This window comes from Mobula hypostoma, chromosome 5 (assembly GCF_963921235.1).
Source record: "Mobula hypostoma chromosome 5, sMobHyp1.1, whole genome shotgun sequence".
In the NCBI taxonomy this organism is placed as follows: Eukaryota; Metazoa; Chordata; class Chondrichthyes; order Myliobatiformes; family Myliobatidae; genus Mobula; species Mobula hypostoma.
The window spans coordinates 108,628,309-108,654,763 of NC_086101.1; the positions used below are offsets into that span (position 1 = coordinate 108,628,309).

At 44.0% G+C, this 26,455-nt stretch overlaps 1 protein-coding gene across 1 annotated transcript; it reads right to left on the reverse strand.

Annotated features, from left to right (window-relative positions):
- Positions 1 to 2,691: 2,691 nt before the first annotated feature.
- LOC134346904 (profilin-1-like) lies at positions 2,692 to 25,864 on the reverse strand. Its single transcript, XM_063048738.1, has 3 exons — positions 25,643 to 25,864; positions 17,947 to 18,133; positions 2,692 to 6,483 (listed from the first exon to the last, which is right to left on the reverse strand). Exons 1-3 carry the CDS (start codon positions 25,772 to 25,774, stop codon positions 6,383 to 6,385), a joined length of 420 nt encoding a protein of 139 aa, XP_062904808.1. The 5' UTR covers positions 25,775 to 25,864; the 3' UTR covers positions 2,692 to 6,382.
- Positions 25,865 to 26,455: the final 591 nt, after the last annotated feature.

Genomic DNA, 26,455 nt, shown 5'->3' on the forward strand with positions numbered 1-26,455 from the left:
TTCCTATTTTTCTGCACTACTTATTTAAGTATTTAATATATATACTTACTGTACTGTAATTCAGGTTTATTTCTCTATTACCATGAGTTGCTGGGTACTGCTGCTGCAAAGTTAACAAATTTCACAACATATGCTGGTGATATTTCTGATCTGAAATTTCTACAAAGCACTTACAAACAAGGACAATAACATTACAGCACAGTACAGGCCCTACAGCCCACATTGTTGTGCTGAACTTTAAACCTACTCAATTATTTAACCATTCATAACCCTCCATTTTCCTATCCATCTGCCCAAGAGTTTCTTAAATGTCCCTAATGTATCTGGTTCTACCACCATACCTGGCAGCGCTTCCAAATACCCACCACTACCTGTAAAGAACTTACCTCCGCTAGAACCCATAGGGAAATGTCAATCACCTAAAATGATGTGGCCTTGTATTGACTATTTCTGCCCTGGGAAAGTCTTTGAATATCCACTGGATCTACGCCTCTTATCTTGTACACCTGTAATCCTCCTTCACTCCAAAGCTCACTCGTGACTTTACTATTCAATTCCTTTAAACATAAACTTCAGATGAGTATAATTTTCATTCATCACCCTAACCCCATATCTTCCTGACAGAACGAACTACAGGAAGTTTATAGTAGTTCCAATCATTAGGAAAATTGGAAGCAGAATCAGGTTTAATATCATTGACATGTATCAAAAAATATGCTAACTTTGTGGCAGCAGTATAATGCAGCACATGATAATATAGAAAAAATCTGAATTACAGTAAGTATAAAATAATTAAATTAGTGCAAAAATCAGAAATAAAAAGTCATTGGTTCAATGTCCATTGAGAAATCAGATGTCAAAGGCAAAGAAGCTGTTCCTGAATTGTTGAGTGTGTACCTTCAGGAATGTTTGTCCTTCCTGATGGTAATGATGAGATGATGGCAAGAACACCTGGGTGGTGGGTGTCCTTAATGATGGACACAAATTTTTTGAGGCATTGCTTCTTGAAGATACTACGGAGGCTAGTGCCCATGATCAAGCTAACTAATTTTACAACTCTCTGCAGCTTGCTTCAATCCTGTGCAGTAGACCTTCCCCACCCATCCCCACCACGCCCATACCAGATGATGATGCAACCAGTTAGAATGCTCTCCATGATGCATTTGCAAGAGTTTTAGATGACATACCAATTCTTCTCAAACTGCCAATGAGATACAGCCGCAGTCCTGCCACCTTTATAGCTGCATCAATATTTGGGTCTAGGCTAGGTCCTCAGAGATATTGACACCCAGGAACTTGTGTGTGTTGGGGGGGGGGGGTGTTGGTAGGGCTGAGGTTTATATATGAGTATTACCTCTCATCTGCTGGTCACTGAAGTCTTGACCAGTGAGCCAACTTCAGACACCCACTTCTCCTGATAGATTGTCAAATATTGAAAGCTCTAGATAGAGTGAATGTGGAGGGGATGCTTCCCATGGTGGGAGAGTCTTAAGACCAGAGGGGACAGCCTCTGAATGGAGGGGTTTCCTTTTTAGAACAGAGATGAGGGGGAATTTCTTTAGCCAGAGGGGTAAATCTGTGTAATTCAAGGCAGAAGTTGAGAGATTTCCTGGTTAGTCAGGGAAATGGCAGGATGTTGGGGCTGAGAGGGTTACAGATCCAGGTTAGCATGTTACCTTTCCCTGAGGATCGTCACCTTGTTGGGCTGGAGAGGCTCGGGAGTTCCTGAGATCGCAAGAGTGATGCTGCCTGAAGCTCAACTCCTGGTAGGATCACCCATGGTGGTAAGGTCAAGAGAGAAGAACCAAACAAAGAATGATCTAACCAAGATCTCAACAGTGGATACATCAAAATGGCAGTGAAGGGTTCCTGGTCATCTTACATTCTATGCCACTGGACCCTAACCCCAATATGTCAATGGCCATGTGGTGATTGCCTATGCATCAGCCTCCCCATGTTAAACAAAGTCATACATAGGTCTTCTATGAAAACATCATACTCAAGTAATCTCACTACTACCATATTACTGGCTCTGGATGGCCCTCATGAATAAATCCTTACTTGGGAGTAGATGCAGTATGTTCTGTAGAAGGTAGACTAAACCAACAAGATCTGGTGGTGAGTGAAGCAATATTTAAGATGGGATGGTTATCTGCATTCATACATTAAGATGCAAAGGAGACATCTTCAGCAGTAGACAATGTTGTACCCAACTCCAGCGCCATTATTTGCAGTTGTTATGACATTGAATGGCAGGCTTGCCTCTTTGCAACAAGTAGGATTAGGAAAAAAAGAATTTCGTACCCAAGTTTGCAACTTCGAGCTTCCAGCCAAGAACGTCGTAGATAAGAGGGCACAAGTGGAAATTTACAATCACTTAGTACAATATTTTAGAGTTTTTTGCCTGTAAGCAGACAAATCTCAAGGTTGTATAATTTATACATTCTTTGATAGTAAATGTACTTTGGATCTTTGAACTTATTTTGAAATGAATTAGTTTGATGTTGTTTCCTAATTCACTACTCTTGCAAGGCAGAACCAGTTTTTTTCATAGAAAGCAGTCCCTGCCAACAAACCCAATGGCAATAGTTAATGGCAGGGACCTCCAGTAATACTGAGCAGCCAGTGCTGTGAAGGAGCAACTCAGGAATAATTCTAAGCATTTCCTTTCTGCACTAACATTAGGATCTCTGTTCCTGCCCCCCCCCCCCCGTAAATTAATGCAACGCTATAAGGTGTTTCTAAAAGGCTAAATTGTAGAAATGTCAAGTGAATTTAAAACAAAATGGTGTTGCACAGGCCCTTCTGCACATGATGTACTATCCTTTTGACCTACTCAATCTAACCCTTCGCTCAAACATAACCATCTAGTTTTCTTTCACCCATGTGCCTATTTGTCTCTTAAATGCCTCAATGTATCTGCCTCTACCACCAGCCCTGGCAGGGTGTTCCATCACCCAGCACTCCATGGGAGGAACTTAACCCTGACATCCTCCTTACATTTTCTTCCAATTACCTTAAAATCATGCCTATTTGATAGCCATTTCTGTCCTGGTGATGGACTTGATCAATGCCATCTATAAAATTGACAAACCCTCAGCCAGTGATGAGAGGGAATACAGGAGCAAGATATACCTACTATAAGTGATGTTGCAGCAACAAACTTGATCTCAACATCAGACAACCCAAAAAATGATTGTGGACTTCAGGCAGGGTAATTTGAGGGAACACACACCAATCCTAGTGGGATCAGAAGTGAGAGTGAGCATTTTCAAGTTCTTGGGTGTCAATATCTCCAAGGACCTAACCTGACCATGTCAATGCAGCTACAAAGGTGGCAAGACAGCAGCTATAGCTCCTTGGTCTGAGATTTGGTATCTGACCTAAAAAACTTGCAAATTTCTACAGATGTATCATGAGGGGTTCAAGGTTTATTTTATTATCAAAGTATATATGCAGAATACAACTCTGAAATTTGTCTCCTCCAGATAGCCATAGAATACAGAAAACCATACAAGTAGTTGAAAGAAAGACATCAATCTTCCCACAGAAAAAAACTCCAAATACCCCCAACCCCTCCTTCACACAAAAGCTAACAGATCACCCAAACCCCCAGCAACAAGAAAGAACGAGCAAGAACACAAGAAAGAAACGGAACTGAGAGGCCCATGTTAACTACATTCCAATCCAGAAATCTTAAGAATTTTGTTAACATCTGAGAGCATCAGGACCCTGCAGCCCCCTGCCCCCCCAGGCAGCAACTCAAACCAGTGGCCCCTCAGGAAAGTGAAATGAAACAGCAGCCTCTCCAAGAACCATTCACTCTCCTCCACATTTGCCTTGATATTTACTACAATGCTTTAATTGCCAAGAAATGTAGTCGCTCATGGCTCCTTGTCTTGTTTCAGCCTATGCTCACTTTTCTCTCCTGGAGTTTTTTTTTCGGGGACAGCAGAGTGCTAGCTCACTTGATCGAACAACAGCTAAGTCACAGGCTTACAAAAACAAAATTAATATAAAAATAATTAGAAGATACAAGCTGAAATGATTGTGCAAGATGTCACTTCAGGAATTGCTTGCTGGTGTCCTCTTCGCTGGAGCATTCTAACTGGCTGCATCACCATCTGCAATGGGGTGGGGGTGGGAGGTTCTTCTCTGTATCCAATTTATGAATGGACATTGAACCCATGAATGCTTCACTAATTTGTATTTTTTGCACTACTTATTTAACTATTTAACATACAGTGCCTACCTACACACCCAAAGCGGTTTAAGTTATTTTTTTTTAATTGTTTTACAACATTGAATCACACAGGATTTGATTTGGCTTTTTTTTGGCACTAATCAACAGAAAAAAGTGTCAAAGTGAGAACAGATCTCTACAAAGTGATCTAAATGAATTACAAATATCAAACAAAATAATTGATTGCACAACTATTCACCCTCTCTAATGTGACACATCAAATCATCACTGGTGCAGTCAGGGTTGTTCAATTGATTGTAGTTAAAAAATGCACCTACATCTGGAAGGTCCAACTGCTGGTGAGTCAGTATCCTGGCAAAAACTACACCATGAAAAGAACTCTTCAAGTAACTGTGAAAAGGTTATTGATAAGCACAAATCAGGAGATGGATACAATAAAATGTCCAAGTCACTGAATACCCCTCAGAATGGTTAAGTCAACCATCAAGAAAGGGGGAAGAATAGGGCCCACTGTAAATCTGCATCAAGCAGGCTATCCTCAAAAAAAATTGAAGAACTGTGCAAGAAGGGGACTACTGAGGGAGGCCACCAAGAAACCCAACTACTCTGGAAGAGTTACAAGCTTCAGTGGCTGAGATGGGAGAGAGAGGCAAAGAGAAAGCCGCTGTTCAAAAGAAAAACTAGTAACATGAAATCTTGGCTTGTCTACCTGAAGGCCTGAGGGAGACTGGAAGATTCTATGGTGTGATGAAACCAAAATTGAGCTTTTTGGCCATCAGACTAAATACTACGTTTGGCATAAGCCAAAATGCACATCAAAAACACACCATCCCTACTATGAAGCATGGTGGTGGCTGCATCTTGCTGTGGGGATGTTTCACTGCAGCAGGCTCTGGAATGCAAAATGAATGCAGCAACATACGGGGAAATCCTGGACATAAACCTGATGCAGTTTGCAAGAGAACTACTACTTCGGAGAAGATTTGTTTTCCAGCAAGACTATGACCCCAAGCATGAAGCCAAAGCTACACAGAACTGGTTTGAAAACAAAGTTAATATCCTGGAGTGGCCAAGTCAGAGTCCAGAACTCAATCCAAGTGAGAATCTGTGGATGGATTTGAAGAGGGCTGTTCACTCACGATCCCCATATAATCTAATAGAGCTTGAACAGTTTTGTAAAGAATTGGGGAAAAATTGCAGTGTGCAGATTTGCAAAGCTGGTCTACAGATTCAGGCTGTAATTGCTATCAAAGGTGCATCTACTAAATACCAACTTGAAGGGGGCAAGTAATTTTGCAATCAGTTATTTTGTTTACCAATTGTAATACATTTACCAATTTGTAGAAATCCTTTTTCACTTTGAAATGAGTCTTTTCCGTTGATTGGTGTCAGAAAAGCCAAATTAAATCCACTTTGATTCAAAGTTGTAAAATAAAACATGAAAACTTAAGGGTGAACACTTTATAGGTACTGTACATACTGTAATTGTTTCTATTTCTCCATGTATTGCATTGTACTGCTGTCCAAGTTAATTTCTTGACATATGCCTGTGATATTAAACCTGTTTCTGATCTTTTACACCTCCATCAGACCACTTTTCATCCTCTTGTCCAAAGAGAAAATGCCCTAGCCAACTCAACCCATCCTCAGTAAACTTCTTCTCTAATGCAGGCAGTATCCCAGTAAATCTCCTCTGCATTCTCTCAAACCTTCAACATCCTTCATGTAATGAGGCAACCAGAACTGAACACAATACTCCACAAGTGTGACCCAGAGTGGCAACATTACCACTGAGCTCTTAAAATGAATTTCTACAGATTTCCCCAATTTCTACAGATCATGGCCTGCAAACGTTATGTTGATTACTGGTGGTTCAACCCAGCAATCATGGGTGCAGTCAACATTGGGCATTTTCTTGGCAAAAGAAAAATTCAAACCAGTTGTTGATGTGGGTGGTAGAGATTTATTGACACCAGCTGCACTTGGCATTAAAGATCATTTGACTTGTGGTTGTCATTAGATTTGCAATAATTGGAAATAAACTCCAGGAATCATTGAGTAACACCGCATTAAAGCTTAACCAGACTTTGCTTTCACTTCAGTGTAGTATAAAAAGGGTAATTGCAGTAGACAAGCTCATGAAGATATAAGTAGCACAGTCAGGTTGTAGCAAAGCCATCAGTAATGACTGCTCTTCAAGTACTCAGCCAATTGAGATGCCTTTATGTTTACTCGGGAACATGAACCTTGCACATGTGAGCCCTCCAGTAAAATTAGTGCTAGAAAAAAAAAGAAAATAGGTTAATAACAACCCTGATAACACCCATCATCGCAAAGCAAATGTCAGTGAAAGAAAGTCACAGGTTACATGGCCGAACAGCACAAAAACATGGCACAAGTATGATGGAGGATTAACAACAAACAATTGGGTCAATTCACCATTAGATACACTGGTAGGATAATTAGTTGTAGGGTACAGCTACTTACAGTATATATGCAAGATAAACATGTAGAACTCTGGCAGCAACCAGCCTCATCCAACTACAAGTGCAAGGCAGCACATTCACCATCAGTCAGGACATTGTATACAGGAGTTGGGACATTACACCCCAACAAGATGTTTGTTAGACCACATTTGTAACGCTGCAGTTTTGGTCACCGTACCATAGGAAGGATATCATTAAGCAGGAGAGGAAACAAAAGATTCCAAAGGAAGCTGTTAAGATTGAATCAAGGTGAGACTGGACAAGTTGGGACTTTTCTCTGGAGTGAAGGTTGATGATACCTTGGGTGGTTTAAAACTAAAGGGTAAATGTCAGCAAAAGGGGAAGATTTCAGCTTTCCCAAAATAGCTGGTTCTGGAGATATGAAATGAGTTGCCAGAAGTGTCTGAGGCAAGTACAGTTACAATATCTAAATGGCATTTGGACAAGTACGTGGATGGGAGTAAATTCAGAGGGATGTGGGCAAAACACAAGCAGATGGGACTAGCTCAGCTAGGCAGCTTAGTTGCCTAGTGTGAAAAGCCCCTCTGGCCTAACCTGTCAATGCCAACCATGACTCTAAAACAGCCAAAATTAGGACAGCCAGAGCCTCGATCTAATTTGCAGGAATTGAAAGTGGGAGCCAGTCTCATCCAAATCACTAAGGACTGGCAGGGCTGGCACTCATTGGCAAGGTTAGGCCAGGCCAGGCAGATATCACACCACCATTTGTGCTGGGCCTGGTTATAAAATCATCTGTCCCTACAGGGCAAGTCACAGGACCTGTTTGTGCTATACAAGCAAGACCAACAACCTACTCATTATGCACTATTGTCACTGGAAAACACTCCAACCCTTTCAAATCAAACCACTTTAATACCATGATCCTTAACACCAAGTTTAAACTGATCAAGTGACCCAGAATAGACCATCTTGTACATGCTTCAATAAACTGTTGCAATGCAGGGCTTGTTCTGGACGCTCCTTTCTAATTGCTAGCACCCTGGTCAGTCACAGTTCTCCTAATTTATTGTTAACCCAGTATAATATTGCACTCCCCCTCCCCCCATTTAATCTAATCTTCTGCAAAGGGATGAGAAATACCACCAACTCTAGATACCACTTTCCTCCATCTGCTAGTGTGCCTGCCTCTGTATCAGCAAGTCTGGCTACAGTATGCTCAGACTAACCATCACATCAGTTGTACCTAATGATGACTTAACAATTGTTTTGAAGTTATTAACTCTTCATCCATGCTGGTACCCTCACTGTGGTGAAAACATGGGCTGTCATTGTGCGCCACGTAACAAGCACATCCATCAGTTCTCCTTCGCCTGCCGAGTTCCCTTCCCACACCAACCACGCTCATCCATTTTCTCAAGTCTCAGTACTTCCCAACTTAAACACAACACAAAACTCTTGCGTTCATTCTATATATATAAAAAAAATCAGTGGCAACCCTGGACATCCTTTAGCCTTAGGATTATAGACACAGTCTACATTTAAAACCCTTTGGCCTCTTCTTTTCACAAACCTTGCCACTGACACAGTATACAGAATAAGGTAGATGTTGTGGACATCAGAGTTGTGGCTGAAAAAAAGACCACAGATGAAAGCTTAACATCCAAGGACACACATTGGATCATGTAGACTGGGTGAACCAAATTGGTAAAGGTGCTGAGGAAGAGGATTTCTTGGAATGTATGCGGGATGGTTTTTTGAACCAACATGTCGAGGAACCGACTAGAGAGCAGGCTATTCTGGACTGGGTTTTGAGCAATGAGGAAGGGTTAATTAGCGATTTTGTCGTGAGAGGCCCCTTGGGTAAGAGTGACCATAATATGGTGGAATTCTTCATTAACATGGAGAGTGACATAGTTAATTCAGAAACAAAGGTTCTGAACTTAAAGAGGGGTAACTTTGAAGGTATGAGACATGAATTAGCTAAGATAGACGGGCAAATGACACTTCAAGGATTGACGGTGGATATGCAATGGCAGGCATTTAAAGGTTGCATGGATGAACTACAACAATTGTTCATCCCAGTTTGGCAAAAGAATAAATCAAGGAAGGTAGTGCACCCGTGGCTGACAAGAGAAATTAGGGATAGTATCAATTCCAAAGAAGTAGCATACAAATTAGCCAGAGAAAGTGGCTCACCTGAGGACTGGGAGAAATTCAGAGTTCAGCAGAGGAGGACAAAGGGCTTAATTAGGAAGGGGAAAAAAGATTATGAGAGAAAACTGGCAGAGAACATAAAAACGGACTGTAAAAGCTTTTATAGATATGTAAAAAGGAAAAGACTGATAAAGACAAATGTAGGTCCCCTGCAAACAGAAACAGGTGAATTGATTATGGGGAGCAAGGACATGGCAGACCAATTGAATAATTACTTTGGTTCTGTCTTCACTAAGGAGGACATAAATAATCTTCCAGAAATAGTAAGGGACAGAGGGTCCAGTGAGATGGAGGAACTGAGCGAAATACATGTTAGTAGGGAAGTGGTGTTAGGTAAATTGAAGGGATTGAAGGCAGATAAATCCCCAGGGCCAGATGGTCTGCATCCCAGAGTGCTTAAGGAAGTGGCCCAAGAAATAGTGGATGCATTAGTGATAATTTTTCAAAACTCGTTAGATTCTGGACTAGTTCCTGAGGATTGGAGGGTGGCTAATGTAACCCCACTTTTTAAAAAAGGAGGGAGAGAGAAACCGGGGAATTATAGGCCGGTTAGCCTAACGTCGGTGGTGGGGAAACTGCTGGAGTCAGTTATCAAGGATGTGATAACAGCACATTTGGAAAGCGGTGAAATGATCGGACAAAGTCAGCATGGATTTGTGAAAGGAAAATCATGTCTGACGAATCTCATAGAATTTTTTGAGGATGTAACTAGTAGAGTGGATAGGGGAGAACCAGTGGATGTGGTATATTTGGATTTTCAAAAGGCTTTTGACAAGGTCCCACATAGGAGATTAGTGTGCAAACTTAAAGCACACGGTATTGGGGGTAAGGTATTGGTGTGGGTGGAGAATTGGTTAGCAGACAGGAAGCAAAGAGTGGGAATAAACGGGACCTTTTCAGAATGGCAGGCGGTGACTAGTGGGGTACCGCAAGGCTCAGTGCTGGGACCCCAGTTGTTTACAATATATATTAATGACTTGGATGAGGGAATTAAATGCAGCATCTCCAAGTTTGCGGATGACACGAAGCTGGGTGGCAGTGTTAGCAGTGAGGAGGATGCTAAGAGGATGCAGGGTGACTTGGATAGGTTGGGTGAGTGGGCAAACTCATGGCAGATGCAATTTCATGTGGATAAATGTGAAGTTATCCACTTTGGTGGCAAAAATAGGAAAACAGATTATTATCTGAATGGTGGCCGATTAGGAAAAGGGGAGGTGCAACGAGACCTGGGTGTCATTATACACCAGTCATTGAAAGTGGGCATGCAGGTACAGCAGGCGGTGAAAAAGGCGAACGGTATGCTGGCATTTATAGCGAGAGGATTCGAGTACAGGAGCAGGGAGGTACTACTGCAGTTGTACAAGGCCTTGGTGAGACCACACCTGGAGTATTGTGTGCAGTTTTGGTCCCCTAATCTGAGGAAAGACATCTTTGCCATAGAGGGAGTACAAAGAAGGTTCACCAGATTGATTCCTGGGATGGCAGGTCTTTCATATGAAGAAAGACTGGATGAACTGGGCTTGTACTCGTTGGAATTTAGAAGATTGAGGGGGGATCTGATTGAAACGTATAAGATCCTAAAGGGATTGGACAGGCTAGATGTAGGAAGATTGTTCCCGATGTTGGGGAGGTCTAGAACGAGGGGTCACAGTTTGAGGATAGAGGGGAAGCCTTTTAGGACCGAGGTTAGGAAAAACTTCTTCACACAGAGAGTGGTGAATCTGTGGAATTCTCTGCCACAGCAAACTGTTGAGGCCAGTTCATTAGCTATGTTTAAAAGGAAGTTAGATATGGCCCTTGTGGCTACAGGGGTCAGGGGGTATGGAGGGAAGGCTGGGTTCTGAGTTGGATGATCAGCCATGATCATAATAAATGGCGGTGCAGGCTCGAAGGGCCGAATGGCCTACTCCTGCACCTATTTTCTATGTTTCTAAAAGGACAGGCAGGCAGACAGACAGAGGGGGTGGCATGGCTCTGCCAGTAAATAAAGAAATAAAAATCAAATCCTTAGAAAGAGGTGACTTATGGACAAGAGTTTGGATTCCAAGAAAGGGGATTCATAGAAAGCCTACAAAATAGCTTCTTAAGCAACTTGTGGTTGAGCCCACCAGGGAACGGCAATTTTGGATTGGGTGTTGTGTAATGACACAGATTTGATTAAGATGCTCAAGGCAAAGGAACCTTTCAGATGCAGTGATCAAAATATGATAAGAATTCACCCTGTAGTTTGAGAAGCTAAAATCTGATGCATTAGTATTACAGTGGAGTAAAGGGAATCAGAAGCATGATACAGAAGCTGCCAAAGTTGATTGGAAAGGAACACCAGCAAGGACAACAGAACAGTATCGGATGGAATTTGGAAGGCACAGGGGAAAAGAAAAAAAACCTTGCAGGACAGTAAGTACTGCTGATCTACCCCATCACCGAATTGCTCGTTGGCAGAGAAACTGGAGCTGGACTTAGAAACATAGAAAATAGGTGGAGTAGGCTATTTGGCCCTTCAAGCCTGCACCACCATTTATTATGATCATGGCTGATCATCCAACTCAGAACCCTGCCTTCCCTCCATACCCCCTGACCCCTGTAGCCACAAGGGCCATATCTAACTCCCTCTTAAACATAGCCAATGAACTGGCCTCAACAGTTTGCTGTGGCAGAGAATTCCACAGATTCACCACTCTCTGTGTGAAGAAGTTTTTCCTAATCTCGGTCCTAAAAGGCTTCCCCTCTATCCTCAAACTGTGACTTGCTGCAGATCATGCTGCTATCTGTATCAGAGGCGATGATATCCAAAGGTGGTGTACATTCTAACAACGAATGATCACCTTGGTCGCTTTTCATGTGATTGCAAGACCCTGTCGGACACTTAATGCAGATCTGATTCATTGGTGGACAGTGGCAAAGCTGCATGGCCTGTTGTAGTGAGGATGAGGCCTCAAACCACAGAGCCGCCTGCTTACAGCTACCTAGGAGAGAAGCGGAGTTGTGTTCTGCTGTTGGCAGTGTGGCACAGCTTCCAAACTGGAGTAAATTCTGCCCTCCAGTGTTCACCAAGACGACAAGTTGAATTGTGTTCGACTGCAGACTACTGCAACATTCATGGACTCGGTCTTGGGACTATTTATTTTTGATGACTATTTTACTGATATCTTGGATGTGTTTTATGCCCTGTGCTGTGTGACTGCATTGAGTAACCTTATTTTGTTCGGTTGTATTCGTGTATGGATAAACAACAATTAAACTTGAACTGAACTGAAACATCCCAAAGGTGAAGGGATGAAAGTAGTAGGAGGCCAGTGTGGCCGATAAGTCAGAGAGCAAAAAGCAAAAGTGAAGGCATCTTAAAAAAAAAATTGTGGAAAGGTAGAGGATTGGGAAACTTTAAAAATTCTTTTTTTTTTCCAAGCCTGGGTTAGTGAATCTGGAATTCACTGACAGCTGCACAGGCCAGTTCATTGGGAATATTTGAGGTAGAGGTTGTTAGGTTCTTGATTAATCAGGGCAAAGTTTACAGGGAGAAAGCAGAAGAATGGGGCTGAAAGGGATAATTAATCAGCCATGACGGAATGGCAGAGCACTCAATGGGCCAACTGGCTTAATTTTGCTCAAATGCCTTACGGTCTCATGACCAGACTATTCAATTAATCCACCACACAACTTTACACCTTGCCCCTTAGCCCAGGTGATCTGGTACTGATCTTCAGAAAAGCAGGCACTGGAGAATACTGACAGTTCAAACTTAACAGCTCTACAGTCTGCACTGGCCTACTTTCACCTCAGTTTTCGTAACCACAGTTTAGCATTCTGAAGCATAATAATCTAATTTGGCAGTTGCATTTACACATCACTTCTGTACAGCGGGTTTGCAATGTTTTGATTTGTTTCTAATAGTCCCCGTCCCCCCCCAAATGCACTGCAGGTCAGTTACTTGTTAATTAGGTCAAAGCCCTAGGTTCACTGCCAAATCACACTCATGTCATTTCAATAATTAAGCATGTGAGGTAGTTGGGCACCTTTGCAAGTTGGATTTTTGACACAACCCAGTGAGGAAACCAAGAACAAGGTGAACATCCAGTCAGTTATCACATCCACAAGATCTATATTTTAGCACAAGCACATTCTGACCTCTAAAAAACATTTCTCTCCCTTCAGCTTCCTTGTTGGATTTTTAATGTTCCTTCCATTTTGAACCATCAACTTTATCCCCATAGCCTGATCCTAATGGATTGCAAACCTATAATGAATTGTCTGTCCTCACCATCTCCATGTCTGGACAGGAATACCTATCTGTACTTGTACCTTCTCTTGCAGCTGCTGACAACAGTCTACTTCCCAACACCTTACCCACACCCAAACACACAGCACTTCAGTTATGAGGACAAACACTGGTCATTGATCCTGCTGACAAGAACTACAAGGATTAGCAAACTTAAGTCTACCTTCTCCTTCCCGATGGATCATGATCTCAGGACACTTCCAGGTCTTCCTTTCACAACTTTCAGCAGCCAGATCCACACAATCAACTTCTACCCAATCCCCAAGATTCAAAAGTGGAACTGCCCAGAAGAATTCATGTGACTTTCCTCATATGACTATATCACAAGACTTCAAAAAGCCAAGCCTCAAAAAGACCATCCAGGACATGACCTCTTCTCATCACAACCATTAGGGAAGAGGTATAGGAATCTGAAGCACACAATGTATTATAAACAGCTTCTCCCCATCGCCATCAGATTCCTGAATGCACCATGGACACCAACTCACTTATGTTTTATAATTTACTGTAATCTATGTATTGCACTGTCCTGCAAAGCAGGAAATTTCACAATGTACCTGAGTGATAATGAACCTGATTCCAGTTTTTTTCTTGGATCAGTTAAACCCTTCAGATCCTTCACCACTGACACTGCTGGTTCCAAACTGTGCACATGTCAGATACATACAATGGTCACTAACCCAGTCTCCCGGGATCGAGTCAAGAATGTTCACGCCGTGACCGTTAATCCGAAAGGAGACCAATCCTGACATTACGTGCCAGACCAAGTAATCCAGTGGATGGTAAAAGGATAAACCCTCAGCCCATTGAAATAATGAAAATCGTTAGCCACAACATCGAAGGCTTCAGCCACAGTAAAGCAGAAATCCTGGCTGAACAACCAACCCCATGTGCCAGGAAAGCACTTGGCTATTGACACCCCTACCAAACTTATGGAAGAGCAATCTTTGTTAAAGATAAACCTACAGTAATGAGCAAAGCAAACATCCAAGCTGGCTCAATGGAACTTCTGAAAGTTGAAACAAAAACACATAAATATCATCTCAGTCTATAACCCCCTAATGAACCATTCATGTGGCCACCTAACCTTGATCTCCAGGACAAAATGTACCTCATTATTGGTGACTTTAATAGCCATAACATTAACTGGGGATACGAAGATGACCATGCAAATGCAGAAGTAGTTGTATCATGGGCTCTAAAACAACCGTCTTGAGCTACTATAAGAGTCAAAGGACACCCCTACCTTCACAAGTGCCAGATGGAGAAAATGATACAACCCAGACCTTGCCTTTGTTACCTCAGCAAGCTCCAACCTCTTCACACGAACAGTCCTCCAATATATACCCAAATCCCAACATTGTCCAGTCCAGGGAGAATCCCTTCCATTTCTGAGACCTGTACCATCGAAGTACCTACCAAGATTTAACCTGAGAAAAGCGAATTGGACATCTTTCACAGAATCCCTTGATCAACTTAATCAATACCATACCACTGGAACCTGATTATGATGAATTTGTCTGACTAATCTAGAAAGTAGCACAGCAGAACACACCTGGAGGCTGCAGAACCAAATATATTCAGAGATTGACTAATGATATCAAGCAAAGTTATGATGAGTATTAACTTATACGACCAAGACCCATTTGGTCAAGACATAATTGAAATGGGAGAGTCAGTTCTGTCCCTACTGAGCCAAGACAGACAACAGTGTTGGCAAGAACTGATAGAAAACACAGACATGACCAAGAACGGTAAGGAGGCATGGGCAACTGTTTGGAAACTCAACTCAGACAATAGACCACCACAAAGAATTGCTGTAAAACCCAATCAGGTTATCCACCAACTAATACTAAAGGGTCGACCAAACAACAAGGAACAGAGGCAAAAGAAAAAGCAACTTCAGGAGATGAAGTCAGCTCTCTCAAACGGGTATAACAACTTCCCACCTCTCACCCGAGAAGAATTAAAGGATGAAGAATCACAGCTAAAATCCAACAAAGCTGCTGGCACAGATGAGATTCTTAATGAATTCCTTAAACATCCTGGACCTAAAGCACTCCACTAGCTTTGTCCCTTTTTAACTGTTGCCTAAGATCATTAAAAATACCTAAAACGTGGAGAAGAGCCAAAGTTGTTGCTCTCCTAAAACCCAATAAAGACCCCATCATTCCTAAAAATTACAGACCGATTTCCTTGCTCTGCACCCTCTAAACTCTACAAGAGACTCCTACTGAAAAGAATATCCCCCTTAGTCGAAGATCTTCTAACACCAGACCAAGCCGGGTTCAGGCCAGGCCCCTCTCGCTGCAGTCAAGTCCTGAACTTAACCCAGTATATTGAGGATGGCTTTGAAATGCGACAAATTACAGGGGCAGTATTTGTTGATTTAACAGCAGCATATGACACTGAGTCACAGAGGCCTTCTACTGAAATCATCTAAAATGTTAAAAGAACGAAACCACAGTCCAAAGTAATAAGAAGCCTCCTAGAAAATCGCAGATTTTATGTAGAAATGAATGGAATTAAGAGTAGATGACATCCACAAAAGAACGGACTACCACAGAGATCAGTCCTGGCACCTCTACTATTCAATGCTTACACAAACGACCAACCAATCTTTCCTAACACAAGCAGGTTTATCTATGCAGACAACCTATGCATAGCAACACAAGCTAACTCTTTCCAAGAAGTTGAAGTATGACTTACAGCAGTCCTCGAAGCAATGAAGCAGTATTATGAAAAATGGTCTCTGAACCCAAATCCATCAAAAACTCAAGTGTGTGCATTCTATCTGAGGAATCGAGCAACAGCTTGGAAACTCAAGATCTTCTGGTGTGGCACACTGGATAGGACACTCTCATTTGCCACCCATATCCAAAGACTCTGAGGGAAAGTTGGCTCTTGCAATTTTCTCTTGAAAAAATTAGCAGGAACGAAATGGGGAGCTAATGCTCACACACCTAGATCAACTGCCCTAGCACTCTGCTATGCACCGGCAGAATACTGTGCACCTGTGTGGGGCAGATCAGCCCATGCGAAGACAATAGACCCGTTCCTTAACGAAGCCTGCTGAATAATCACAGGCATACTGCTCCCCACACCCACTAATGTCATTTACAGACTTGCAGGCATTGCTCCCCCAGAGATCCGAAGACACATTACAACAAAAATTGTAAAAGGTAAACAGAACTCAGATCTACAGCACCTACTACATCATCATGTGCCAGTTTCCAACCGCCTAAAATCGAGGAAAAGCTTTGCTACAGTGGAGGAACTACCGCACGGAACATCTCCCCAAACGTACAGGATTGAGCTCTGACAACAAAGAGCAGCCAGAACCTCAATCAGTACAGTGCAAGACCCCACAGAAATGTTACCAGACGGGGCACTGCTTGACAGACGGAAGTGGTTCACTCTCAACAGAGCGAGAGCGGGAGTTTGTAGGATGGGAGACAATATGAAGTGGGGTTTAAAGACCAGCGAATCCTGTGAATGTGGTGAAAGGGTGCAGAACATTGAACACGTTCTGCGCAACTGCCCACTCTCACCTGATTTAGCTGACACTGACCTGCTCAACATCAACCAAACAACGCTAGAGTGGCTGGCTGTCTGGTGTGACAAGGTATGATGATGAACCCAGCCTCCTACCTGAACTCTCCCATACTGCTTCCAGCATGCATTCAGAACTTCACGTTTATTGTCTCGGCCACACATTTGTCCCTGCACTCATGTGGTCCATGTTAGACACAGTTCCTTCAAAGGCTAGTTCATGACCAATATCATTGTACACCCACCAACTGTAATTGTCAGTCAACAGTACTTCCTCACTCACTATTCCGTCCAATCCCTTCTCCAGGCGTCTCTTTTGTCAAAGCAGATAACAATTTCCGCATCTTTAAGATGTCATCCTTGACTAACCCCCTTGCAATGAAAGTTCCGCTTTTTATATTCTCAGCCTTTCTCCCAATCACAAATTTAGAATTTTGCCTGTTCTCAGAGATGAGTTGGGGGGGTGGGGGAGATGAGGAGATTCCAGCACCAGACATCTCCTCTTCCCCTCAGCATTATGAAGGGGAAACTCCTTCCTGCTCTGCTCTTCCACTACTTCCTACACAACTGATAAACCTGCCAATTTATTATTGACCTTTGCACCAAGAGATCCACGCAGTTATTCCAGGCAAAACAACAATCCACCAGCATTCAATGCGTTCATGTGCTTGTGGAAGCCCAACACTAGATAACTACTTTGCTCAAAACATCTTTAGTGCATTCCCCATCCTACGCACACTTCTGCCCTGTCTCTGCATAGAACAGTGATAGTTACAAATGCTGCAATGCCAGTCCTTTCAAAACCTTGGGCCATAAGACACAGCAGCAGTATTAGGCCGTGCAGCCCATCAAGCTCCACCGTTCCATCAGGGTGGATTTATTATCCTTCAACCCCACTCTCCTGCCTTCTCCCCATAACCTTTGATGACCTGACTAATCTAGAACTTATCAACCTCCACTTTAAAAATACCCATTGACTTGACATCCACAGCTGTCTGTGACAATGAATTCCATAGATTCACCAGCCTCTGGCTGAAGAAATTCCACATCATGTTCCAAATGGATGCCTCTATTCTGAGGCTGTGCCCTCTGGTCCTGGACTCCCCCACTATTGGAAAATTTCCTCTCCACATCCACTCTATCTAGGCCTTTCGTTGAAATGCATTTTGTTAACTTTTCAATTCTGAAGGTAAACACTGGCCTTTTCCCTACCTACTTCAGTTTCTATCACCACAAATGTGGTTAAAACTTACCCTGCTTAGTCCTGGCCACAGCAAGAGCACGTTTTTCTTCTTCGTTTGCTGACTTGACCTTTAAATCTACAAAGCCACTGTCCTGGAGTGCATGTCTTATAACGGTATACTTCTTGGATCCTAAGGTTACCCCATTAGTGTACAAACTGGATACATCAGATGACATCAGTGCATCGATTTGCTTGGCCTGTAAAACAAAAACAATAGTTGTAAAGATTTGAGCAAAGCCAAAATCCTGTTGGAACTTTAGGTTAATGAGCTTTTGATCTCAATTCTTTAGTTACAAAAAGCTGCAAAATAAATGTGGATACAACACAAGGAAATATATATTTTAAATGTCTGTATACTGAAGACCAATTAAAATACACACAGCATATACTTGATCCACTTAGACGATCCTGCCACCATTTTCACAGCAATCAAAACTCCACTTACTAAAGGTCAACTTTCTGAGACAGATTCTCAGTTGAAACCTGCACACCAAGCTGCAGCTCAGACAGGCTGGTCAGAGATCCACAGCATTACAGGAACAGGTTCATCAGCCCACCAAGGCTACACTGCCCATGATCCTACCTAACTACATCTGGCCACCTTCCATTGAGTCTGCTCTGCCCTTCATTTCAATCCCATAAACTTTAACCCTCTAACCAATCTCTGCTCCAAGTCCCAATGACAGCCTCCATAGCCTTCTGTGACAATGAAGTAATTCCTCATCTCTTTCAAAGCACCATCCCTTTGAGGCCAAGCCCTCTCATGACTCACTCTCCTTTGATAGGAGACATCTTTTCTACATCCCTCCATTTCCCAACTTTTCTCGTGTCTAAATGCCGAGCAATCCTACAGCATCCGCTTCCATCAACTCTATCGAAGCATGTTCCAGCCATGTTCTAGCTCCCTTTGCAAATCTCCTTTAAACCAGAAACAAGAGATTCTGCTGATACTGGAAATACTGACCAAGAATATGCCAGGGAAACCCAGCAAGTCAGGCAGCATCTAGGGAGGGTAATAAACAGTCAATGTTTCAGGTCAAACCTTTCACCAGCAATGGAAAGGAGAAAGAAACCAGAGGCAGGGGGAGAAGTACAAGCTGGTTGGTGGTAGATGTAAAGGGCTTCCTTCTTCAGCTTTTTACCTCTTCCATCTATTACCACCCAGCTTCTTGCTTCAGAAGCTGGAGGCGATAGAGGGGTAGAGGGCTGAAGGAGGAATTTATATAGGAGAGGAGAGAGGACTATGAAAGATAGGAGGGGAACAGGAGGGAATTGATGGACAGATGAGAAGGGGTGAGGGGAACCAGAATGGGGAATAGAAAGCAAAGTGGAAGGGGAGAAATTACCAAAGTTGGAGAAATCCATTTTCATTTCATCAGGTTGGAAACCACCCAGATGAAATATGAGGTGCTACACCTCCAACCTGAGAGCTGCCTCATCTTTACAATAGAGGAGACCAAAACTGACATGTCAGAATGGGATTTGTAAGTAGAAATAAAATGGGTAGCCACTGGGAAATGTTGCACTTTGTGGTAGTCTGAGCAAACGTGTTCGACAAAGCAGTTTCCCCAATCTATGTCAGGTCTCACTAACAGAGAGGAGCCTACACCAAGAGTGCTAGAAACACAAGATGACCCCAACAGGCTCACAGGTGAAGTACAACCTCACCTGGAAGGACTGTTTGGGACCCCCCCCCCCCACCCACCAACTTTATCACCTACCAGCTTGTACTTCTCATGTCCCCTTCCTCCCTCTCCAGTCCTGATGAACAGTCTTGGTCCAAAATATCAACTGTTTATTGCCCTCCATAGATACTGCACGACTTACTGAGTTGCTCCAGCATTTTATGTTGCGAATCATAACTTTAAAGATGCCAAGTGCTGAGCAGTGGTTCACAGATCTACAGAGAATGGTACTAACTGAACTCAATCGGTGGAACAGCTCTACCAGATCTGGTGATGAATGGTGATGGACAACCGAGCAGGGTTAGTGACTCAGGTGGAGCGTTAATACAGAACCGCAACTGCAGAAGCCAGCCTTCAGCCAGTCCCATTCACTCCACACAAGATCAAAGAACTGAAGTCACCAGATACAGCAACAGCAACATATGCCAGCTATTGGACTGAAGACGTGCTCCCTAGAACTAGTTGTCTCTAGCCTAGCTGGTGTACTTACAATACTGGCTTCTAACCAGATATGAAAAAAATGCCCAGGTTATGTCACGACCATTAAAATAAAACAGGAAAAATTCAATTGTCTGCTCATAGGCAACAGTGATTGAACACGAGGGACAGGGCACTATAACCTGCTTAGTGTAACAGCCCCAGTCCCACTGTAGACTAGAGCAACATTCCGGAGGCAAGATCATGATCAACATCAAGCAGCTCCAGTAAAACTAAAATCAGTCCAATCAGTACATCACCAAAGGAAGATGGCTGGGGGTGTTGGAGGTCTGTCATCTCAGCACCAACCATCTTCACTTGCTTTAGGTGACTAACTTTAATATCACAAGTCAGAAGCCCAGAAAACAGTGCAGTTACACAAGGCATGCCAACAGCATCCCACAGCTGTGCCTACCACCAAAGAGCACAAGTTACACCAACAGCTGAAGTCCAACACCAGCCCTAATTGTGCCCAGATCCCCATACCCAACACAGTTTCACCTGAACAAGATGGTGAAACATCATTAGGATGTTCTTCAACCAAACTGCTAAATACATTTCTGGTCGCAGTCAAAACAGGCATCTGCCCACCTTGAGAATTCTCTGTCCAGCTCAGAATCAGATTTAATATCACCAGCATATGGTGTGAAATTTGTTAACTTTATGGCAGCAGTACAATGAAATACATGATTTATACAGAAACTTATATTAAGTATACATTTCTATTAAACAAGTTAAATAAGTAGTGCAAAAACAGTAATGAGGTATATGCATTTAGAAATTGGATGGCAGAGGGGAAGAAGCTGTTCCTGAATTACTGGACGTGTACCTTCTTCCCGATGGTAAGTGTGAACAGGACGTATCCTGGGTGTGGTGGGGATCCTCATTAATGGCTGGCACTTTCCTAACGCACTGCTCTGTAGGTCAATTAAAGGCTAATTTATACTTGTGCGTCAAATGTACGCCATAGCGACAAACCCTACGCCGTAGCCTAACGCGCACCTCTCCCAAAATGCAACTATGCGTCGCGGCGATGCAGACTGCAACAACTGTGATCAGCCCGCTTGGTAGCATCGCATTTCCTCCTACGCTGCAATAGCTTCCCATTGGGCGACTGAAGGGCAGGGAAGGAACTCTGGCTGCAATGCTTTCCATTAAGCTTTACAGACCTCTGAAATTATGGAGGACGCTGTGCTTGATGCCAGTTTGTAGCTAGCTGCTACAGTCTGTTGACTTCCACCTGAAGCTAAAATTCAAATGGTGATTGCCAGTCTCTGGGTATACTGTGCATACACTGATGCAATATTAATGGTTGGAGACGACGAACCAAATCGTCAAATCTACCTGCAGACATCCCAAAATATTTGAAATGCATTTCCTCGTCCATGTCTCTCAGTGGCCGGACAAACACAGAAAATTCACCCTCCTTCAGTTTCAGTCGCCATTGTTTGAAGTTTGAGTCTCTTTGTGTTGAGTTTCAACATGAAGGAACTCAACACAGTGGCACAGAAACCTCACCACCAACTAGTGCTTTGGCGGTGAATTGCAGAGAGACGCAGACACACCAACGCACAAGTATAAATGCTCACAACGGCATAGCCCACTTGCGTAGGCCACGGCGCAAGCTAGTACACACAAGTATAAATCAGTCTTAAGATTTACCTTTGATGTTTGAGCTATCATACAGAAACTTAACTTGACCACACCCAAACTGCAACATCAGATTATGATGCTTCAGGGGCTCTTGGGATAACTGAGGCACTATCTTGCAAGCATGATGACACTCCAATCCGGCAGGCAACTGGTTCTTGCCATTAAAAGAGAGCTCTTCATGGAGAAGTTTGCAGACAAGTCTTCTGTATAGCTGTTCACTGGATAATACTCTCCTAGCTGGACTTTGAAATTTGAATGGAACTGTTCCCACCCTATACAAACTTACCTTGTTTTGCAAATATTTACCCACACCCAGCTCTGCCTCAGCATCTTCACTGAATGCCAACACCCAGCTGTGCAGATACACTGACAGGAAGTAGATGTTATTCTCCAACTGAAGCTGCTGAAACCCCAGGTATCCACTTTACCTTCCCAAGAAACGCTGGGCACGTGCTCCTCTGCCGTGAATTAAACAGGGAGAACAACTCAAACTGGATGAGCCTCATCTTTATCCCAGTATTTGATATCTTATAGCTTTTAAGAAATCTAAAAATTGCCAAGTATACTTAAAACTTGCTTCTTGCAGATCTCTTCTTTTCATCCAATCAGCAAGCAAATTTTAAAATTAGCACCTGCACTTTATGGTCATTAGTTCACACATTAATTCAGCCATGTTTGTTCAAAGAACCACAAGACAAACCAAGCAAAAAGCACACAGTGCAAGCACTCAGTCTTGCAGCATCTGCTGAGGGAAATGGTTGACTGACATTTTGGATTGAGACACTTCACAGTTAAGGAAGAGTATATAAAAAAAAATTGAGGGAAATGGGCAGGGCAGGATGAGGCTTACGGATCCCGGTAAGGAGGGGTTGGTTGAGACATGGATTCAAGTAGAGAAAGGATGAGTGGAAACAAGAACTGAGGTGATGAGTAGAGGCCCAGGGTTACAGATGACATAAGTATGGAACCAAGTAAGGAAGTAGATGGGTGAACTGTTGATTTTTTTTTGTCTGGGGAGGGTGGTATTGGAGGTTTTGATGCTATTGTCCCCTTAATTTTCCTGCGAGGGAGAGGGTGGGTTTGGGGTTTGCAAGTTTTGTTTCTTTTTCATGCCATGGGCAGATGTTGATGCCTTTTCTTTCAACAATTCCATAGTATTTCATGGCCACCTGGAGAAGACAAATATCAAGAGTCATATAGGCATACTTTGACAATAAAATTAACTTTTGAACCTTTGAGATGTAAACAGCAAGAGAAGGAAATGCCTGTGTGCGGATGATGGTAGGCAAGGGGAAAAAGGGAGAGAAGGACATATATGAGAAGAGCTGGAGAAAGAAAGTACCTGGAATTAGAGAATTCATTGCCCATACTATTGTATTGTAGATTATGCAGGAAGACAACAGGCTCTAGTTTAGCTTTCAATACATTCTCAGTATTGGCAAATGTTACAATGTCCCACATACAATGAATTCGACAACATTAATAGGGGTTAGTTTGTCTTGCCCCAGCAGTCATGTCTGGGAACGTTTTAGGGACCATTCCATCAGCTGTTCATCACCGATCAAGGATACAGATATGTACAGTGAAACTTCAAGCGCTGCTTTCTTTGGTTCAAGATCAGATTTACGGCAGTGCAGGATACAGACAGGAAACGTTTAGAGACTGATCACCTAACTCAATCAAGCAGAAAAAATGTTCATAAAATTTGCAATGTTTAAATCTACCAACTATGGTCAGCAGGATGGACATCCTCAGTTAAGGGAGGTTTTTCAGAAATGGATGGAGGGGGCCAAGATTCATAGAAACCTTTCCACTAGATACCTGCTGCTCTCAAAAGTCCGCAAAATGGAGCTTCCGTCTTAAACTGGCTTTTCTTGTGCAGCGATTCTGCAAATAGAGGAAGCATATTCAACCCTTCTACCACAAAGTGGTAGGTTCACCGCATTGGGGAAGGGGAGGGACAATCTCACTGTGACAGTTTGACATTGCTTCCACCCAACAACCTCGCCAAAGCTCAGACCTCACAATTTGCTCAGCAGCATGTGCACACCATTTCCTTTTTTGGAGATATTCAGTCATTAGTAACCAAATCAGCATGTGATTTTCAGACCACAGCACAGTGTAGCATTAACAAGATTCGAGAGGTTGATATGTTTTGGTATTTACAATATTGAAACAGGCCCTTCAGCCCACTTTATTCATTTTGACCTAACAAGCCGAGCCCATTTGCCTGCATTTAGACCAATTGAAAAGCCTGCCTGCACACAACCCACTTCAACACAAAACTTGTCATGGTACCATAGCAGTCAGTGCAACGCTACCACAGCTTGGGGACAGAGTTTTGAGTTCAGTTCTGACATCCTCTATAAGTATGTGCGTTCATCAAATGGGTCTCCCTCAGGTGGCCCCAGTTTCCTCCCACGGTCCAAAGACATAACTGTTAGTAGGTTAATTCTGGGATTGAAAAGCTTATCGTATGAGAAGTGTTGAACGGCTCTGGGCCTGTACTCACTGGAATTCAGGAGAATTTGGGGGGGGGGTCCTCAATGAAACCCATCAAATATGGAAAAGCCTAGTAAAGTAGTGAGGGAGTTTTGACCAGAGAGCACAGTCTCAGACTAGAGAGATGATTTAGAAAAGAGATGAGGAATTTCGTTAGCCAGAGAGTGGTGAATCTGAGGAATTCGTTGCCACAGGCAGTTGTGGAGATCAAGACAGAGGCTGATAGATTCTCATTTAGTCAGGGCATGACAGAATTTAGGGAGAAGGCAGGAGATTGGGGCCGAGAGGGAAAATAGATCACCATAAAGAAATGGCAGAGCAAACTCGATGGCCAATTGGCCTAATTCTGCTCCTATTTTGTAAGGTCAAAATTGGTCGTTGTAATTTGTCCCATGATTTGCCTAGAGTTAATTCGGTGGGTTGCCAGGTGGTGTGGCTCGTTGGGCCAGAACAGCCTGTTCCGCACCGTAAAATATATAAACTCCAAATGGACCTGTTTCCCGTAGTGACTACCCTAGGACGTGAATACACCCAAATGCTCCCAACATTTTAATATAGATCTCCATCAAACCGGACCAAACTAATTGTCTTTGGTCCGCAAATCCGAAAAGGAGAGCAAATGCCTATCATCAAACCCACCGTAGCATTTGATCAGTTGTTGAGAGCGGCATCGGGATTCCTCCCCCTCCTCCCCCACACACACCTCTACACGCGGGCAGGGTGCGGCCAGCTCTTGTCTAACGGCGGTGGCAGGGACAAAGACAGCGTCTCGCCCGCCCCACGGGAGCTCGGCCTCCCTCCGCCGGACCGGGGAAAGGGAAGAGATGGGACCCGCGTGAGCCCGAAGCCGGGTTACTCACACCCAGCCCCCACCCCCCACTTCTAACCCGGCGCCCAACCGGAAGTTGGGCCACACCCCTACCCCAAGCCAATTCACCGTCTCCCTCGGGCCCAACATTCACCCCCCCCAAACCCCACGGTTCCCCAGACCTTCTCCCCAACTATCTCCACTCCGCACCACTACCCTCCTACCCACCCGTCCTCTTTCGGCCGACACGTGGGTCGAGAGGCGGATCAGGCGGGGAAATGCCGGAAGTGGACCGTTAACCGGGAGAGGGGGGAGCCTCCCCACTAGGCAGCGACCACCCCTCGCCAACCTATGCTTCACTCATTCTCCCGCCGCGCCACTCCCCAACAAGTTTCGGCCCGGGGTTAACCCATTCACCCAGCACCCAGCCCTACTCATTCAACCGCCGCTGCGCCGGGCCGGGCGCTCTGTCGACCCGCACGAATCAATTCAGTGTCCCGGGCCGGGGCCCGTTAACGCGAGCACGGCGGAAGTCGCGCGGCGCATTGGCCAGTTAGTGCGCAGCGCGCTCCCGTTCGCACCTGCACGCCGCTGAGGTTGCCGCCTGCATGCGAGGCCCACACCGAGAACGGCTCAATGCCCACGATGGCCGCATCGTGGCTGTCTTCGTTAGCCATGAGGTTCTGAATGTAAGCATCCCAGCCGGCAGCCATTGTGCGAAGAGTCGACGAGCGCTCACTATGCAACCAGACAAACGCCGCGTCCCGACTGCAGCCCGCCCGCCGCCGCGCCCACTTAAAGGCGACTGCACACACAGGAAGGGCCTCACACCCCGCCTGTATCCATCCACCACGGGACGGCACCCACACCCTGCCCCCTGCGCCCCGCACTGCCGACCCCACACTCCGCTGTCCCACACACCTTCCCCGGGGCTAACGATCTCCCCCACCCCCCCCGGCCCAGCGGCTCCTGCCCCCGTCCGCTCTCCCACAGCCCACACCTCGGCGCACTATTTTCCAAGGCGGAGGCACACATAGTGATGCGGAAGAGTTTGCGGACAACTTTTTTCGCTGTAAAAGTTCCTATTTGTTTTGCCTTAAAAGGGAATTTGACTTTTTTCAACTTCCAATAAACTCCCTCCAATTTCTTCCTGTTGTTTGATTTTTTGGGGGGGAGCCCGTTAATGACAGAGTCAGACAGATATACAGCTCAGAAACAGGTTCTTTGGCCCAACTAGTGCATACTGTCCAAGATGTGTAAACTAATTCTATTTGGGCGCGTTTGTCCCTTCCCTCTTAATCATTTTCTATACACGTATCCGTCTGATATATCTCTACTACTTCTGCCTATATCACTTTACAACTCATGTAGTCTATTATTTTTATTTGTAGTTT